This window comes from Hemiscyllium ocellatum, chromosome 10 (assembly GCF_020745735.1).
Source record: "Hemiscyllium ocellatum isolate sHemOce1 chromosome 10, sHemOce1.pat.X.cur, whole genome shotgun sequence".
Taxonomy (NCBI): Eukaryota; Metazoa; Chordata; class Chondrichthyes; order Orectolobiformes; family Hemiscylliidae; genus Hemiscyllium; species Hemiscyllium ocellatum.
The window spans coordinates 68,091,407-68,112,451 of NC_083410.1; the positions used below are offsets into that span (position 1 = coordinate 68,091,407).

The 21,045-nt window shown below is 40.8% G+C and overlaps 1 protein-coding gene across 2 annotated transcripts in view; it reads left to right on the forward strand.

Moving 5' to 3' along the window:
- The window catches only part of scaf8 (SR-related CTD-associated factor 8), a 136,123-nt gene that overhangs the window by 54,325 nt on the left and 60,753 nt on the right, over window positions 1-21,045 (forward strand). Inside the window, exon 4 of one of the 2 annotated variants that reach the window (XM_060831571.1) lies at window positions 19,189-19,350. The exons of the other annotated variant lie outside the window; for it this stretch is intronic. Within the exon in view, the coding sequence (XP_060687554.1) occupies window positions 19,189-19,350 (162 nt within the window). The remainder of the gene's footprint in view (window positions 1-19,188; window positions 19,351-21,045) is intronic. 2 annotated transcript variants of the gene reach the window in all.

Here is a 21,045-nt window from a genome sequence, read left to right on the forward strand (position 1 = left end):
CAGTGAAGAGTTTTTCAGATTCCCGTTAACTTCAATTTTATTAGGGTTCTTTGATATCATATTTGGTCAAATGCAATCATGATATCAAGGGCAGTCACTCTCACCTGAACGCTGGGATTTGATACTTTTTGTTCATATTTTGCTTGAGGCTGAAATGAAGCTTTGTGATCCAGTGAAACCCTCCAAATATAGCAATTTGATGTAACTGAGTGCCTTATTGGCCATTTCAGAGGGCATTTAAGCATCAGCCTATTGCTGTAGGTATATGATTGCATACAGACTTGGTCGGTTGAATTCCTTCCATAACGAACATGTCATAGAAGCCTACCTGCTTCACACAACTTCAGGTCAGGCACCATCTGAGGAGCAGGAGAATCGATGTTTCAGGCATAAGCCCTTCATCAGGAAAGACAGATGAAGGGCTTATGCCCAAAACGTCGATTCTCAAGTTCCTTGGATGCTACCTGACCTGTGCTTTTCCAGCACCACACTCTTAACTCTGATCCCCAGCATCGGCAGTCCTCACTTCCTTCTTCTATGACATCTGTTAATGTCTTGTGCACCAATACTTTTTGTTCCAGGTTTTATTGATTAAACTAACATATATGGTGAGGTTTGCTCTAGTCTGTTTGGATTTGCATTATATCAACACCGTTACTGTCAGTTTTGTCATTGCTATTGATGATTTCAGAGAGAGCGTAAACTTCAAGATACATATGGTGAAGAATGGCAATTAAATGCTTTTTTTTAAAATTTGAGGTATGCTCCACTTCCAAAATGTCGTCTACTTTGACGGTACTGTATTTGATCAGAAAGGATACTATATTTATGTCATCATTGCACATGTGTGTTATATTTTCTCAGAGTGAGGAATACACCAAAGAAACTATGATCTTTTATGAAAATATACAGAAATTATGTTATGAAGATCTGATCATTAATAACTCTTGAACAACAACATTTTTTAAATTTTTTGTCTAAAACTAACTACTGAAGGTGTTGGAATAAAACTTATTCTAATGATATTAGACTTTGCAGTAGCTATATGCTCAAGCAGTTTGCTTAAGTAAGACTCATCATTTTAATGCGGTTTTAAAACATCTTTTTAAGATTAGTATAACAAATGCCTACTTGGCATGCATTCAAGGTTCTCCCCTGATCTTGACCGCTGACTTAGAATCTAGAGTGTGGTGCTAGAAAAGCAGAGCAGGTCAGGCGGCATCCGAGGACCTGCTGTGATTTTCCAACATCATACTCTCAACTCTGATCTCCAGCATATATCAGTCCTCGCTGACTTAGCATGACAAAATATCAGAAATTCTCAGCCATTGATACTGTAGATGTTACTATGTGTAAGTTGATTTCTGAAACCTTGAAAAAGACTCCCAAAAACTGGTTAATTCTATACCGAGTGTAGAAGTGAAGTACTGGCTTGGGTGTCTGTTATTTTAAAGAATCAATGTCAGTCATCCAGTTAAAAATCTCACAATACCAGGTTATAGTCCAACAGGTTTATTTGGAAGCACTAGCTTTTGGCGCGCTGCTCCTTCATCAGGTAGCTGGGGTCATCCAGTGCAGCAATAGGCATGTCTTAAATAGGCATGTTTTCAAAACATTTTCACCTCCTTCTGAAGTCCCCAGTATTTCAGATAGCAGTCTTCAGCCAATTCAGTTCTCTGGGATGTCCCAAAACAGCAGGAGACATTGAATGCTGCAAAAGCTATAGTATCTGACAATAGTAATGCAAATTTGAACTCTGGAAGAGGCTTCTCTCCTAGTCAAGCTGTTCTAATTCAATTACAACACTGGCATCAACCCGACAGTGTGGAAAGTTACGCAGATATGTTCAGGGCACAAAACTTTAACCCAGGCAATTATTGACTTATCAGTCTATTCTTTAGATTAGATTAGATTACTTACAGTGTGGAAACAGGTCCTTCGACCCAACAAGTCCACACCGACCCGCCGAAGCACAACCCACCCATACCCCTACATTTACCCCTTAGGAGCACCCGGAGGAAACCCACGCAGACACGGGGAGAATGTGCAAACTCCACACAGTCTGTCGCCTGAGTCGGGAATTGAACCCGGGTCTCGGGCGCCGTGAGGCAGCAGTGCTAACCACTGTGCCACCGTGCCGCCCAAATTAAGTCAACAAATTAATGAAAGGGGTTATCAGTAGTGCTTTCAAATTACATCTCAGAAGTAACCTGCTCCCTGATGTTCACTTTAGGTTCCCTTAGGACCACTCGGCCTAACCTCGTTACAACTTGGTCTAAACTTGTATAAAAGGACTGAACTCCATAGGTGAGGTGAGAATGACTGTTTTAAGTTGTATTTGCCCAAATAATGGCACTAAGAAGTCCTAATGAAACTGTAGCTAATCGGAATTGGGAGGAGGGCATAGGTGAGTTTGGAGGAACTGACTTTTAACTGGTTGGTGTAATATAAAGCACATAAGTTGTTGAAGGTCAGTTATGTCAGTCCCAGGGTATCACTGCAGTATTTTTTCCACGTAATGACCTAGACAACTTCACCAACAAGGAGGTTGAGCAATTCATCAACTTCACCAACACATTCCACCCTGACCTTTAAATTTACCTGGACCATCTCTGACACCTCCCTCCCTTTCTTGGACCTCTCCATCTCCATTAATGATGACCGACTTGGCACTGACATTTTTTACAAACCCATCGACTCCCACAGCTATCTGGATTACACCTCTTCCCACCCTACCTCTTCAGAAATGCCATCCTGTATTCCCAATTCTTCCGTCTCCGCCGTATCTGCTCCCTGGAGGACCAGTTCCACCACAGAACACACCAGATGGCCTCCTTCTTTAGACCGCAATTTCCCTTCCCACGTGGTTAAAGATGCCCTCCAACGCATCTCGTCCACATCCTACACCTCTGCCCTCAGATCCCACCCCTCCAACCGTAACAAGGACAGATGGTGCTCACCTTCCATCCCATCAACCTTCGCATAAACCAAATCATCCGCCAACATTTCCACCACCTCCAAACGGACCCCACCGCCAGAGATATATTTCCCTCCCCACCCCTTTCTGCCTTCTGCAAAGACCGTTCCCTCCATGACTACCTGGTCAGGTCCACGCCCCCCTACAACCCACCCTCCCATCCTGGCACCTTCCCCTGCCACCGCAGGAATTGCAAAACCTGCGTCCACACCCCCTCCCTCACCTCCATCCAAGGCCCTAAAGGAGCCTTCCACATCCATCAAAGTTTTACCTGCACATCCACTAATATCATTTATCGTATCCGTTGCTCCCGATGTGGTCTCCTCTACATTGGGGAGACTGGACGCCTCAGGGCAGAGCTCTTTAGGGAACATCTCTGGAACACCCGCACCAATCGACCACACTGCCCTGTGGCCCAGCATTTCAACCTCCCACTCTGCCGAGGACATGGAGGTCCTGGGCCTCCTTCACCGCTGCTCCCTCACCACCCAAAGCCTGGAAGAAGAAAGTCTCATCTTCCGCCTCGGAACACTTCAACCCCAGGGCATCAATGTGGACTTCACCAGTTTCCTCATTTTCCCCTTCCCTCACCTCACCCCAGTTCCAAACTTGCAGCTCAGCACTGTCCCCATGACTTGTCCTACCTGTCTATCTTTTCCAACCATCCACTGCACCGTCCTCTCTGACCTATCACCTTCATCCCCTCCCCCACTCACCTATTGTACTCTATGCTACTTTCTCCCCACCCCCGCCCTCCTATGATTTATCCCTCTACCCTTCAGGCACTCTGCCTGTATTACTGATGAAGAGCTTTTGCCTGAAACGTAGATTTTACTGCTCCTTGAATGCTGCCTGAACTGCTGTGCTTTTCCTGCACCACTATCCAGAATAGACTTAACCAACTTCGCCTCAAAAGATCAGAAATATGGATCTTTGCTGAGGATGCACAATGTTTAGCACCATTCACAAAGACTTAAACTGAGGCAAAAACTGGTCAGTGTCCACGGTTGGGCTGATATGTGACAGAAATGTAATTTTCAGAAAAGTACCAAGCAATGACCATCTCTTACAACAGAGAATTCAACTACCTACTGTCTACTTTCAATGCTATAACCATTACTAAATCCCGCACTATCAACATTCTACTTGTTAACATTGACAAGAAAGAGAACTGGACCAGCCACGTACTGTAAATAGTGTGACTACAAGAGCAGGTCACAATCTGGGAATTCTGTGGTGTGTAGAAGAGCAATACAGCACAGATCAGGACCTTCGACCCTCGATGTTGCGCAGACCTGTGAATTATTCTCAGCTCGTCCCCCTACACTATCCCAAAATCATCCATGTGCTTATCTAAGGATTGTTTAAATCTCCCTAATGTGGCTGAGTTGACTACATTAGAAGGTAGGGCATTCCACATCCTTACCATTCTATGTGTAAAGAAACCTGCCTCTGACATCTGTCTTAAATCTATCACTCAATTTTTAGTTGTGCCCCTCGTAGACACTGACATCATCATCCTATGAAAAAGACTTTCACTGTCTACTCTATCTAATCCTCTGATCATCTTGTATGTCTGTATCAAATCCTCTCTAAGCCTTCTTTCCAATGAGAGCAGGTTCAAGTCTCTCAACCTTTCCTCATAAGACCTTCCCTCGAGACCAGGCAACATCCTGGTAAATCTCCTCTGCACCTTTTCCAATGCTTCCACATCCTTCCCGAAATACGGGGACCAGAACTGTACACAATATTCCAAGTGTGGCCACACCAGCATTTGGTATAGCTCACCTGTTGACTTTGTAATGCCTGTTTACCATCTGCAAGACGTGAGAGGAGTATACTGAGCTACTCCATACATAACTACCTGTATGAGTACAGCTCCAACAACACTTGAGAAGTTTGATGCCATATAGGACAAAACAGCAGCTAAATCATCAAACAATCCAGCATATTCAATATTCACTTCCTCTATACCAATTCAGTTTGTGCTTTCCATAAAATTCTCTAGCAACTCACCAACATTCCTCAACAGCAACTGCTGACTTCTACCACTTAATGGGACATGGGCAACAAATATAGGCCACCATCTATAAAGTCCCGTGCAAATCAAATACCACCATGACTTGGAACAATATTGTTTTTTTTTGTTGATCTAAACCCTGGAATTCCCTTCCTTAACAGACTGTGGATGTAACTACACCACATAGACTGTAAAATTTCAAGTCAGAAGCCCACTGTCACTTTCACAGGGCAGCAAATACTGACAGATCTAGCCATGTCCATGTGAAAAACATTAAGAAGTAGCCTGTATCACCTGCTTGATCCCTTCCCCTTAAGTTATAATATGCTAGGAAGTAAAATATGCATATACATGGCTAAGAAAACTGAGACTGATTACTAATATAAACGTAGTGTGTTTTGGCTGCAAATGAGGGTGGACTTTTGCCTTGTCTCATATCTTTTGATATCATTTGCTCACAAAAAAATTCTAAATACCACAGAGTTTACACCTAGTTTGTGTAATAGAACATAGAACATAGAAAAATACAGCGCAGTACAGGCCCTTCAGCCCTCGATGTTGCGCCAATCCAAGCCCACCTAACCTACACTAGCCCACTTCCCTCCTTATGCCTATCCAATGCCCGTTTAAATGCCCATAAAGAGGGAGAGTCCACCACTGCTACTGGCAGGGCATTCCATGAACTCACGACTCGCTGACGAAAGAATCTACCCCTAACGTCTGTCCTATATCTACCACCCCTTAATTTAAAACTATGCCCCCTCGTAATATCTGACTCCATACGTGGAAAAAGGTTCTCATGGTCAACCCTATCTAAACCCCTAATCATCTTGTATACCTCTATCAAGTCACCCCTAAACCTTTTCTCCAATGAAGACAGCCCCAAGTGCCTCAGCCTTTCCTCATACGATCTTCCTACCAAAGCAGGCAACATCCTGGTAAACCTCCTCTGCACCCGTTCCAGTGCCTCCACATCCTTCCTAAAGTATGGCCACCAAAACTGCACACAATACTCCAGATGTGGCTGCAACATGACCTCAGGACTCCGGAACTCAATTCCTCTACCAATAAAAGCCAGTACACCATATGCCTTCTTCACAGCACTATTTACCTGGGTGGCAACTTTCAGAGATCTGTGTACATGGACACCAAGATCCCTCTGCTCATCCACACTACCAAGTATCCGACCATTAGCCCAGTTCTCCATCTTCTTGTTACTCTTACCAAAGTGAATCACTTCACACTTAGCTACATTGAACTCCATTTGCCACCTTTCTGCCCAGCTCTGCAGCTTATCTATATCCTGCTGTAACCTGTCACATCCTTCCTCACTGTCAACAACTCCACCGACTTTCGTATCATCCGCAAACTTGCTCACCCAACCTTCTAGCCCCTCCTCCAGGTCATTTATAAAAATGACAAACAGCAATGGTCCCAAAACAGATCCTTGCGGAATACCGCTGGTAACTGCACTCCAAGATGAACCTTTACCATCAACTTCTACTCTCTGTCTTCTTCCAGCCAGCCAATTCCTAATCCAAACCTCCAACTCACCCTCAATGCCATACCTCCATATTTTTTGCAGTAGCCTACCATGGGGAACCTTATCAAACGCCTTACTAAAATCCATATACACCACATCAACCGCTTTACCCTGGTCTACCTCCTTAGTCACCTTCTCGAAGAATTCAATAAGGTTTGTGAGGCACGACCTGCCCTTCACAAAACCATGCTGACTATCCTTGATCACATTATTCCTATCCAGCTGTTCATAAATCCTATCCCTTACAATTCTCTCTAAGACTTTGCCCACAATAAAGGTAAGACTCACCGGCCTATAGTTACTAGGGTTATCCCTACTCCCCTTCTTGAACAAGGGAACCACATTTGCTATCCTCCAGTCTTCTGGCACTATTCCTGTAGACAACGAGGACATAAAAATCAAGGCCAATGGCTCTGCAATCTCCTCCCTTGCTTCCCAGAGAATCTTAAGATAAATGCCATCAGGCCCAGGGGACTTATCTACATTCACCCTTTCCAGAATTTCCAACACCTCTTCCCTACATATCTCAAAGCCATCCATTCTAATTAATTGTGACTCAATATTCACATCGGCCACAATGTCCTGTTCCTTTCCCTAATCCTATCAACCAAGGACTTTTCATGTCCCCTCCTTGCTGCTCTTAGCTCTCTCTTTAGATCCTTCCTGGCTACCTTATAACTCTCAATCACCCCAATTGAACGTTCACGCCTCATCTTTACATAGGCCGCCCTCTTTAACAAGGGATTCCAATTCCTTATTAAACCACGGCTCCCTCACACGACTCTTTCCTCCCTGCCTGACAGGTACATACGTATCGAGGACACTCAGTAGTTGTTCCTTGAACAAGCTCCACATATCGATTGCGCCTTTCCCTTGAAGCCTACTTTTCCAAGCCACGCATGCTAAGTCATGCCTCACCGCTTCATAATTTCCCTGCCCCCAGCTATAACTCTTGCCCTGTAGTGCACACTTATCCCTCTCCATCACTAGAGTAACAGTCACCAATCTCTGTTCACAAGAGAGATATGTTCAGGTGTTTATTCAGGTGAATCTGCACAGTACTGTCACCATAATCAGTATGTCCTCCTCAACGTGTGTTGTTCAGAATTGCTGATAGTTGTTTAGGTGTGGTTTTGTAAGACATAGCATTCTATTAACCTTTCTATTGTTTCAACCTGTTTGTTATTTTAATTTTATGCATCTCCTAGACTTTTTCGATCAGAAGTGTTTCTCACCTTTAGTATGCCTACCCTTAAAACTAGTTCTTGCAATTTTGCCCTTCAATTAATCTACATCTGCAGCTTTGTTTTTTTGAATTGCTCCAGTCATGTGGTGTGGGTTCATCCATAGTCATATTAGGGATTCAAGTATTTTCATCCTGCGCTGGTGCAGGAATGACAATTGTAATTTCACGTTCAGATGGTGTATGGCTTAGAGGGAACCTGCAGGAGGTGGCGTTCGCATTGCCGTTGTCTGTTTAAATGCTGGAGATTAGAAGCTTAGAAGATGTTGTCAAAAACATGTTGAAGTTGTTGTTCGGTTTGCCGTGCTGATGGATTTTATTGGAAACATTTTATCTCCCTCCTAAGTGACATCTTCAGTGCTATATAACTTCTGGATGAAGTGCTGTCGTTGTGATCTGCCCTGAACTTATATGGATCTGATAAAAACAATGACTGCAGATGCTGGAAACCAGATTCTGGATTAGTGGTGCTGGAAGAGCACAGCAGTTCAGTCAGCATCCAAAGTGCAGCGAAATCGACGTTTTGGGCAAAAGCTTTCATCAGGAATCTGTCTGTTGTGGTGGATCGTTCTAATTCCTGTTTTGTACTGTAGTGGTCTGTAGATAGGGTCTATTTAGCATGTTTGTTTATGGAACCAAGGATGAATACCGAACCTTCAGAAATTCTTGAGCTTGCCTTTGTTTAGCCTGTGCTGAAAATGTGTTGCTGGTTAAAGCGCAGCAGGTCAGGCAGCATCCAAGGAACAGGAAATTCGACGTTTCGGGCAAAAGCCCTTCATCAGGAAATGCCCGAAATGTCGAATTTCTTGTTCCTTGGATGCTGCCTGACCTGCTGCGCTTTAACCAGCAACACATTTTCAGCTCTGATCTCCAGCATCTGCAGACCTCACTTTTTACTCTTTGTTTAGCCTGTCCCAGTAATGTAATGCTATTCCAGTTGAATTAATGTCCTTCATTGTCAGTGTGTTTTGATATGAGGGAGGACTAGTTGTGTCATTTTGTTTGTAAGCTCTTGCTCATGTTTCCAGCTTGTTTGTTCTATGTAATGTTTCTCGCAGTTGCTGCAAGATATTTTATATATCACATTTGTCTTGCATGTTGTGGGTATGGGGTCTTTTCTCCTGGATAGTAGTATGGCTGTTGGTTTGTATGCTGTCAGTATTCCCAGAGGACGTAGAAGTCTTGTTGTTAGTTCTGAGACATTTGTATTGTAGGGCAGGGTGGTTAGTGTGTTGGGGGAACAGTGTCTTTTTGTGCTGTTTGTATGTCAGGCATCGACAAATGAAGCTGATAGGGTACCCATTATTGGTAAAGACTTTGTATAGGTGTTCTCTTTTTTGCAGAGTTCTGTGTTATTACAGTATGTTATGGCTTGTTTAAACAGGGTATTGACATAGCTCTGTTTATGGATGCTGCATTGGTTACTGTTGTAACTGAGGATCTGGTCTGTATGTGTAACCTTTCTGCACACCCTGGTAAGGAATTCACCATGGTTCATTCATTCAACCAGTATGCCTAAGAACGCAAGTTGATTTTTGTTCTCTTCTTCTCTGGTGAACTTGCTATTGATGGAGTTGGTGTCTGCTTTTCAGCTTGGGCCATTTAATGATAACAAAGGTATTGTCCACGTATCTGATCATAGTTTGGGCTGGATCTGGGAAAGGGCTATGCTTCCTACTCATTACATTACTGCTTCAGCAATGAACCCAGACATGGGTGAGCCTTTGGGTGTCCCATTGATTTGTTTGTGTACCTGATTGTTAAAAACAAAGTGTATGGTCAGGCATAGGTCCAGTAGTTTCAGAATATTATCTTTGCTGATAGTTTTATTGTCTGTTTGTTAGAAGTGTTGCCAGTGTTTCCATTGCTAGTTTTGTATTGATAGAACAACAGGCTGAACCATAAACATTCTGGGCAGATCATAGTGACAAGTTACTGATGATAGACTACTAACAACTTCAACAACCTGAGCTACAGACCTTCACTAAAACCTTAAACACTTGGTGAGTTGCTACAATGCATCTTGTTGATGGTGCACACTACTTAGCTATGTGTGGTGCTGGATGGGTACAGTCAAGTGAGCTGCGTTTTTTGAGATGTTGTGGGACTTCTTGGATATTGCTGGAACTGCATTCATCCTGACAAATGGAGCATATTCCATTGCATTTCTGATTTGTACTTTGTAGCTGGTGGAAGAGATTTTGGGAACTGAAGAAGTGTGTTACTTGCCACAATGCTCTCAGCCTCTGACCTGATCTTATCACTAAATATTTATTTTTTTTATCCCTGATTGAAACTTTTACTGTCGTCTTTTGATCCCAATTGTGTAATCTGTGCTTTTGGATTTTTGCATTTTCGTATGCATTTATTTTAGTTTTACACTACACCATACCTCCTTAATGACCTGTCCCATTTTAGTTCTGTTCTGGGTATAGTTTTTAAAATTCCATGCCTTTTTTCACATGTGCTACTTTGGAAAACAAAAAGGCAAAATCCCTCAGTAAAACCAATGGCATGTATCAAGGAGATTGCCGCATCATTGTTGGCTTGCATTTAAATCAACCTGCCCATTAAATAATTTTCTCTGTTGGTGTAGCTCTGTGTGTTGTGTGTGTTGTGTGAGAGTGACACCATAAGTAATAGGAACAGGAGTAGGCAGTTCGGTCCCTTGAGCCTGTTCCATCATTTAGTAGGATCATGGCTAATCTTCATGCCTTGCATTTTTCCCTGAACCCTTTATTCTCCTCCTGATCAAAACCTGCCTATTTCACCTTAAATATGCGCGGCATCTCTGCCTCTCGGCCTCCTGGGGCTCTGAAGACTTTCAGCTCAGTCTTGATTTGCCCCTACTTTATGCATTAACTTTAAATATGCATGTGATTAAATATAAATGTGTGCAAGCTTACTGCAATTGCATTTGTGTGGCTTGTGTTTGTGTATCTTAAGTCCTTGGCACAGTGTTCTATGCATTCTTATCTGTAATGTGTCTATTATTTCAATGTACTTTGAAGTATCTATGTTTTAGAATAACAATCTAAAAATGATGGTACAAGCCTTTGCATGATAAGAGTTAAGAATGCTTTTCTTTTATTTTAATTAATATAAGATACTATTTAATACATTAAGAAGGTTTGTCATGGTTACTTGATTGCCTGTGATTACGTAACTGTCTCTTTGTGAAGCAGCATTAGATTAGATTAGATTAGATTAGACTTTTTATGGGCGGCACGGTGGCACAGTGGTTAGCACTGCTGCCTCACAGCGCCTGTAGACCCGGGTTCAATTCCCGACTCAGGCGACTGACTGTGTGGAGTTTGTACGTTCTCCCCGTGTCTGCGTGGGTTTCCTCCGGGTGCTCCGGTTTCCTCCCACAGTCCAAAGATGTGCGGGTCAGGTGAATTGGCCAAGCTAAATTGCCCGTAGTGTTAGGTAAGGGGTAAATGTAGGGGTATGGGTGGGTTGCGCTTCGGCGGGTCGGTGTGGACTTGTTGGGCCGAAGGGCCTGTTTCCACACTAAGTCTAATCTAATCTAATCTAATCTACAGTGTGGAAACAGGCCCTTCGGCCCAACAAGTCCACACCGACCCGCCGAAGCGCAACCCACCCATACCCCTACATTTACCCCTTACCTAACACTACGGGCAATTTAGCTTGGCCAATTCACCTGAACCGCACATCTTTGGACTGTGGGAGGAAACCGGAGCACCCGGAGGAAACCCACGCAGACACGGGGAGAACGTGCAAACTCCACACAGTCAGTCGCCTGAGTCGGGAATTGAACCCGGGTCTACAGGCGCTGTGAGGCAGCAGTGCTAACCACTGTCCACCGTGCCGCCCACCGTGCATTAAATGTGCAGTAAATAGAAATTTTGTGAATCTGTTTGCCCATCATTACATCAATCCTATTTCTAAATTAGCAACAACTTGCACTAGCATAATAGGAAACGGATAAAATCAGCAAACAAGAATGAAACCCGGCTATTGTGAATGATGATAAATCATTTGCAGATGATAGATGCAAATCAGTTTTACAAGGGACAAACAGAAGTGATAGGTCAAGATACCATAGAGGAGAGATTTGAGGAGTGGCTGGTAATAATGTGGTTACATCGTTGAGGTCTTTTAAGCATACCCTTTGGGTGGTGGCATACATCGGGTAAAGTTTTTAAAAAAAGGCTCTTTCATGAATGCAAATGAGCCTATTGATTGGAGAATTATGAGGAACAAGAAATGGACACAGTAACACGAGTTGCAGACAAAATCCAAGAAAATTTGTGAGGAAGTATCAAGCAAAATACTAAAAATTGTAGCAAAAGAAATTCCCACCCCACCCCACCCCTTTCCAACTTCCGACCTCTTCCCTTCCCCCTCATGCCCGACCTCTTCCCTTCCCCCTCCCGCCCGACCTCTTCCCTTCCCCCTCCTGCTGCTTCCTTCTTTCCACACTATGTCTTCCCTCCCATGTCTCCCTACTCCCCTCTCTGTCCCCCCCCCGCCCCGGTACATTTCTGTTTTCTGTTTTTCCAAATATTGAGTATCTTGGTGGTTAAGTCCATAGAACATATTACAGTATAGCACAGGACAGGCCCTTCTACCCTCGCTGTAGTTCTGGCCTTTTATCCTACTATAAGATCAGACTATGCCTTTTATTTTAACATATTCCATGTGCTTATCCAAGAGTCACTTAAATGTCCCTAATAATGTATCTGGCTACTATGACTGCTAGCAGTGCATTTCACGCACCCACCACTCTGTGTAAAGAACTACCTCTGACATCTCCCCTAAACCTTCCTTCAATTAATTACCTTAAATTTATGCCCCCACATGATAGACATTTCCACCATTGGGAAAACGACTCTGGCTATCCACCCTATCTATGCCTGTCAACATTTTGTATACCTCTACCAAGTCACCTCTCATCCTTCTTCACTGCAATGAGAAAAGCCCTAGCTCCCTCAACCTTTCTTCATAAGCCATTCCTTCCAATCCAGGCAGCATCCTAGTAAATCTCCTCTGCACCCTCTCTAAAACTTCCACATCCTTCCCATAATGAGGCAACCAGAATTAAATACTGTATTATAAATGTGGCCTAACCTGGGCACTGTAGAGCTGCAGCATAACCTCATGGCTCTTGAACTCAATCTCTGTATCTTGTTGCAAATGATTTGCTCATTCAGCTGAAAGGATTTATTTTAATATTTTGCTTTTAGACCATAAGACATAGGAGCAGAAATTAGGCTATTTGGCCCATCAAGTCTGCTCTGCCATTCAATCATGCCTGATTCATTTCTCAACCCCATTTTCCTACTTTCTCCCCGTAACGTTTGATCCCCTTGGCAATCAAGAAACTATCTATCTCTGTTTTAAATATACTCAGTGACCTGGCCTCCACAACCTTCTGTGACAATGAGTTCCATAGATTCACCACTCTCTGGCTACAGACGTTTCTCCTTATTTCCATTCTAAAAGGTCTTCCCTTTACTCTAAGCTGTGCCCTCAGGTCCTTGTCTCTCCTGCTAGTGGAAACATCTTCCCAACATCGGCTCTGCCCGGGTCGTTCAGTATTTCAATCAGATCCCTCTCTCACCATTTTAAACTTTAGCGAGTGTAATCCCAGAGTCCTCAAACATTCCTCATATGTTATGTCTTTCATTCCTGGGATCATTGTTGTGAACCTCCTCAGGACCCATTCCAGGGCCAATACATCCTTCCTGAGGTATGGGGCTCAAAATTGCTCTCAGTACTCTAAAGGTCCAACCAGAGCCTTATAAAGCTCCAGATGTACATCCATGCTTTTATATTCTAGTCCCCTTGAAAAGAATGACAACATTGTATTTGCTTTCCTAACTACTGGCTCAACCTACAAGTTTACCTTGAGAAACCTGGACAAGAACTCCTTTGCACTTCAGATTTCTGAATTTCCTCCCCAATTAGAAAATCATCCTTGCCTCTATTCTTCTTACCAAAGTGCATGACCTCGCACATTCCATGTTGTACTCCATCTGCCACTTCTTTTCCCACTCTCCTAACCTGTCTCAATCTTCCTGCAGTCTCCCTGTAGCCTCAATACTACCTGCCTCTCCACCCATCTTTATATCATTTGCAAACCTAGCCAGAATGCCCTCCGTTCCTTCTTCCGGATCATTAATGTATAAAGTAAAAAGTTGTAGTCCCAACATTGATCCTTGTAGAACAGCATTAGTCACCTGCTTCAATCCTGAGTTAGGACCCTTTTATCCCCACTCTCTGCCTTCTTCCAGATAGCCAGTCTCTTATCCATGCTAGTACGTTGCCTGTAATATCATGAGCCCATATCTTTCTCAGCAGCCTCTTTGCAGCATTTTTTCAAAGGCCTTCTGAAAGTCCAGATAAACAACAACATTCCCTGATTTCAGTGAAGTATTCTCTATTCCTTCCCATCTCACTCTACTTGTCTTTGTCACAAAATTACCAATCTGCTCTATAGTCTTGACTTCTCTTTATTTAATAACCTGTTCCTAACTTGAATCATCAATCAGACACTGACTCATTTTGAAATTTATTGCCCCATCACTGCTCAGGCTGTTTTCAGTTCTAATATCATATTTGATCTTAAAATGAGATTCTAACACATATTCACATCACTGCCTTTTCGCATGCATGATGTCATTCAAATCTGTCTGTCCTTCAGTTTATCTTTGCTGAAATTTTCGTTTATGCCTTTATGGCTTCTAAACTTGACTATTTCATGCATTCCTGGTTGGCGTCCCACATTCTACCCTCCATAGACCTGAAGTCATCCAAAACTTTGCGGTTTTGAATTTTTTCTTACACCAAGTCTTATTCACTTATCATCATGGTGCTCACTTACCAAACATAACAATGCCTCAATTGAAAAATTCTCGTCCTTGTAATCAAACTCCTGTATAGTCTCCCCTCTCCCTATCTGTTAAATCTTGTCAAACCCCACAACCGTCTAAAATATATGCTTTCATCTAATTCACATCTCTAGACCATCCCTTATTATTATTACTGCGCCTAAGATGGCCACACTGACAACTGCCAAAGCCCTAAACTGAGTTCGCTCTGTAAATCTCTCTGTTTCTAAACATGTTTCTTCCTCCAAGAGCTCAGTAAAATCTATTATTTTGGCCAAGCTTTTGAATATCTTCCCCCAATATTTTGCTTCACAATGCTCCTGTGAAGAATTTAAAATGTGAAGGTTTTATAAGATAAATGTGTGATTATTGAATTGCTTGAACTTTGAATTTAATTGACAGCAAGCAATAACCAAAAAAAAACCCATCCAATCACCCTTCCCCTCCCAAAATAAAAGTCATTAGGGCACCAATATGGAATGTCACATCTAAATGGAATTAGGTTATAATCATGATAGCTTAAAAAAATTATAATCTTTTTCTGTTGAATAAGGATGTATTAGAATTAGGATTCCTACAGCCCAACAAGTTCACACTGACCCTCTGAAGAGTAACCCACCCAGACCCATTCCCATATAACCTCTACATTTCACCCTGACTAATGCACACATCCCTGAACACTATGAGCAATTTAGCATGGTCAGTTCACCTAACCTCATATCTTTGGGTTGTGGGAGTGTGTTAGAAATAGTTGTAAAAATGCCCTTGTTGAAGTCTCCAGCCTCAAAGTATTTAGATTATAGTACTGCTTGTCACATAATTTAGATATTTTAGTAATTCATAACAAGTTCTGAGTATCTCATTAGTGCATCGCCTGTCCAGTTCCAATAAATATGGCAGAGAACAGATATTCTCTGACGTTGTTAGGATGAAATTATTTCTCAAAACAGTACAAGAGAACTTTTTCTTACGATATGTTTGTGAAACCTGTACAGTGTCCTAGCTCGTTAACATGGTGAACACACAATGGGCAGATACAGTTACAGAAAAAATGGAGATCTGGTATCTTATGGTTTAGGTCTTATTTATGGATCTCCCATAGTGCACCACATGGGAAGATTGGAGACCTGAGATTATTTGGTGAGAGACCAATGAATCATTGGACCAGGGCCTGCAGATTAAACTTGGTTTCAAAGTCATAAAATCCATTTTAAAATTTTGGAAAAGAGTACAATTGCAAACACACTTGGTGCAGACGTATGATTAGGAATGTACCATTATGGACTTTAAATTGTTACAGAATTACATCTTTTTGTTCTGTTTATATGAATGATAGTAATTTTGATTCTGAACTTAGCCACTGGTAACTTGTGAAAGGTTTGTAAACTTTGAAATTTGGAATCATATTGATGAATTTGCAACATTCTTCAGGGTACCATTGCAACTTTATTTAAGAAAGGAAATAAATGTTGTAAAAAACACATTTCTTGTGCTTTGCTCAGTAGGAAATGAGTTCCTCTCTACCAGTGATCTGTATGCATTTATATAATATTGGTACGACTTAGCTGGAGGTGATAAAGCAAATATGTGTATCATTTAGAAAGCAATCAAGAAATTTGCTTTCTCTCTGGACAAATCCTTTTTAATGTTGACGTGCATTCTGTCCCTTTGCAGCCATATATTTTGCAACAAATTGAGCAGAACCACTATACATTGTATCAGGTTGAAGAAATCTGAATTAGAAAAGTATAGCATCTTTATCTGTTTCAATGTTTGACTTATGGCTCAAAATATAGGTCTCACTCTTAGTTTCACTGTCACATGCGGAAATATGTTACGCGTCACATTATTCAGGCACAAATATACAAAGTAGTTGTAGCTATATGTTAAAATAATGATCAGAAAAATCTTGTAAGTAACTAGTTTGGAAAGTTCAGTTTTGACCAACAACATCGCTTGTATCTCTGACTGGATTGGTAAGTATGGCCTCATAAATAACTTATTTGTATTTATGAAAAAAAATCTCAAAATATTTTGGGCGCCATGGTGGCACAGTGGTTAGCACTGCTGCCTCACAACACTAGAGACCTGGGTTCAATTCCCACCTCAGGCAACTGTCTGTGTGGTGTTTGCACATTGAGGGGGTAAGTGTAGGGGAATGGGTTTAGATGGGTTGCTCTTTGGAGGGTCGGTGTGAACTTATTGGGCCGAAGGGCTTGTTTCCACACAGTAAGTAAGTAATCTAATCTAATATTTTGAACAAGAGAAGTATTCTCCAGAGTCAGTGTTTTTCCAAAATCCCTCTCTTTTCTCAAATTGGCTGCTACATATCCTGGAGTAAAAAATGAGGTCTGCAGATGCTGGAGATCACAGCTGCAAATGTGTTGCTGGTCAAAGCACAGCAGGCCAGGCAGCATCTCAGGAATAGAGAATTCTGCTACATATCCTGCATTACAATATAGGCTATACTTGAAAAGTACATTACTACCTCAGGACTTCTCCATTACTTTACAGCTAATGAAAGATGGAGTCATAATAATATAATAAAAGAATAAAATTGCAAGTTCTTTAAAGCAAGCCTTAAAATGTAAATTTTACCTAACATTATTTTCTAGTTTTATATGTTTGCTGCCTGGAGCTTTTTGGTCTTGAAGGCATGAGAAATTCACTCATGTGAAGCTTGCAACTTTATTTTCCTGACCTGTAGTTACGTTTTGTTCAGCATCTAAGTGCAGCTGTGGCACTTAAGCAGTCCAGAATGTTATTGACTTTTGATTTTTTAAATTCTGTTTTTTTTACTTAGTCTCAATTCATCTTCCACTGGAATCCTCATTCATGTCTTTGTTTGCTAGCTTGAATTCCAAAGTACTCCTTGTTGGTATCCCACAAGTCTGTAAACCTGAGATAATCCAAAATTGCCCATTTCTTAACTTGCAACAAGTCCTGTTCACCATCGCCCCCTGCTGACGTACATTGGCCCCAGTCAAACAACATCTTGATTTTGTTTCTCCTCTTTATCAAACTTCTTGAGCAGCCCTGATTTTAGTCACTCTTTCATTGGTGGCTGTACATTTGGTTGCCTCAACCATAAACTCTGAACTAGTCTCCCTACATCTATTTGCCACTGTACTTTAATTCTTGTCTTTGAGATGCTGCATAAAACTTACCTCTTTAACTAATATTTCTTCTGTAGCTTGGTATGCCATTCTTTATAATATCATGCTTCTGGGACGCAGCATAATATTTTTTATGTTAAGGTTGCAACATAAATATCACGTTGCAATTTGGCCTCCCTGTTGTTCCAAGTCCTTTTTAAGTTCTTTTTCAAAAGTTTTTTTCAGTCCATTTACAATTCACTGAATCACAAAGTTGTTGCAGTGCAGAAATATCACTGCATGGTGAATGATTTATTGTATAAAATGTAAGTGCAAAGCATGAGTATGAACCTAAATAGTTAGGACAATGAAATAAGTCCACTAAAAAGAGAAGAAAGGGGTGGAAGAACACACGAGAAAATAAATTTGTAGATGGTGAGCATCAAAACTAATTATATGCATGCTGTATATTCAGAAACGCTCTGTGATAAACTCTGGAGAATGCCATGAAATATCTACAATTATTCATTGAATGATTTATTTTAAAATAATAATGTTCTATTCCTTTATTGTTCTTCAAACGTAGACATGTTTTATATAGACTTTTTAAAATTGATAAACTTTATCAAAATTGTTTTCCTTCATTTAATTGTCCAAAATTAACATTATTTTTGTTCGTTGAGTAACCCCAAAATATATGCTTAGTTCCCAAAGATAAGCACCGTCTTCCTTTTCTAGTTTTTCTGTTATGCTGCAACCTATTATTACTGGATTATCAGTCTCTGTGCTGCCAATCATTATTATTGAAATTATTGTCATTTCAATGAGCTTCTGATCACAAAACTGTAAAATTTTGAGATGGGAGTGTAGCACTTAATAGTGTAGAAACGTTGCAGATGCTGAAAACAAAATATTGTTACAAAGAAATGACACCTAGTTGCTATGGTATAATCTTAATATTTGGAAATATTTCCTATGTGAGAACAAAATGAAATGACCAGCAGCAGCACTGAGGGATATGTTTGGCTTTCCATGCTGAAAACTAGAAAGACTTTTATTTTTAAAGCTCTTCAATTTAATCTAGTTTTTCTATACATTTGCTTTGAAGTGTTAATATTCTTAGGTTTAATGAGTTTTTCTCCCCCTTAAAAATTCTCTAGCCAAGAGAAGAGTTTTCTACATTTAGGATGCTAATAGAAATCTGTGCTGAAATTGCTTTTGATTTTTACTGTATCTAGGAACGTACTCAAATTCAGTTAGCAGCTAACTTGAATGGCACAAACAAAATTCATAACGCGCTATGTGGAGAGTCTTGGACTTAAAACCCACAACATGCCATTCCTGACATTTTCCCAGTATATAGATTGGTTTTGTATATAGCTATAATATTCCAAAGTAAATTGGACGTTATCTTATTGAAGTGCTTTATTTGTATTTAAATATATATCCACAGTGTAAACCAGAATACAAAGTCCCAGGGCTGTATGTTATCGACTCAATTGTGCGTCAGTCTCGTCATCAGTTTGGTCCAGAAAAGGATGTGTTTGCGCCCAGATTTTGCAAGAACATCAATACAACTTTCCAAAACTTGTACAAATGTCCTGCTGATGACAAGGTATGTGGTTTTCATAGTCTGTATAGTGTATGCACTAAATTTAATGCAATAAAACTAAACTAATGATATGAATTCTTCAGTTTTTTTTATTTAATGAATCCAACTTGGCTGATACTACGTTTCAAACCAAACCAGCTAATTCACTTATTTATCAAGTATAGTCTGGATAATTTAGAATTTGAATCTTAAGCTTTGACTGAGCATAAAGTTAGTTTAGCACAGTTTGAAATTTGCTAAATTTGAGATGAATTTCTGATCAGAGCACTAACTTTTGGAAGTGGATTCGGAGAAGTGGAGAACGAGCAGTAACAAATGCTGGATTTCTGAGCAGATGAGGGAATTATGGTTCTGACATTGGTGCTTACATCTGTAGACAGATTACAATACATTTATAAAAGTGATAATGATGGCAGAAGACAACTGGATACCACTTTGATTTTTAAAAAAAAAAATCAGATTCTTGAATCTGAAATTCTCCCCCTAAGGATATTTTGGTCAACCCTACAGCATGTGGACTGCAACGGTTTAAGAAGCCAGCTCACCATCACCTTCTTGAGGGCAACTCAGATCAGGCAATAAATGCTTGCCAGCTAGCAAAGCCCACAACCCATGCCTGAATTTTTGAAAAGTAGCAACTTTGAGAAAATAAACTTTTTGCAGTGAAATGAATAATGCTTTAGTCCTTTCTCATTATTTTAAAATGGTGCAGTAATAATATGAGAGAAATCTGAAAAGCCTATTAAAAATCTTTCAGCAGATTATATGGACTAAAATTTATTAAAATTTGCGTCATTGTATACATAGTAACTTAGACAAAATAGAACTTATTTCATAAGGAAGGAGACTAATGGTTGCCCATGTTAATTCAAGAAATGTAGTACACAAAAACAACTGTACTTCTGGGTGTGAGGTTTTTGCCAATTACCGTCCCCCACCTACCAACTCATCTGTCCAAATAGTAAGCTTTGTATGTGATTTATAATTTTAATAAAGACATTTTTTTTCCCATTTGCTTGTCTTGTTGTGTACCACTTTAGTTTTAAAAGAAAATGGTGTGGAGATGCCGGTGTTGGACTTGAGTGGACAAAATTAAAAATCTCAACACCAAGTTATAGTGCAGCAGATTTATTTGGAAGAACAAGCTATCAGAGCAACGAAAGTTTGCGGTTCCAAATAGACCTGCTAGGCTGTAACCTGGTGTAGTGTGATTTTTAACTTTCAAAGAAAATCACCATCTTGTCCAGTGCCTATAACTCATGATTTTCACCTTACTTTGATTTAGTTGCACCTATGTCTAGGTATAAATGGGTCAGGCAAAGCTGTTGGTTCCTGGCCACAGCCAACATTATTGCATCCCTCTACTGCCTAACGACCAGCTGGAGATCTCTACCAGTAGTCAAATGCCAGTTCATCTTGAGTTCCTCTTCTAAGTCTAGTAGGAGTCTATTGCAGTATCCTCTGGGTATGCTGTAATAATAGGAGTTTGGTGAAGCAGCAAAGCTAGTTGAGCTTTTCTTTAAGAAAAGATGACTGATGAAATGGCAGGCTATTCTGAGTATTTTCTTAATTTCAGTATTGTGTATAAAATCCCAGAGATTCTTATTGTAGGCATCCAATTTACTTTTATTTGGCAATTTTCAAATTCCAAGTTTGACAAACATGTAGGTAAGTAAAGAGCCTGTTCACTTTGTAAAG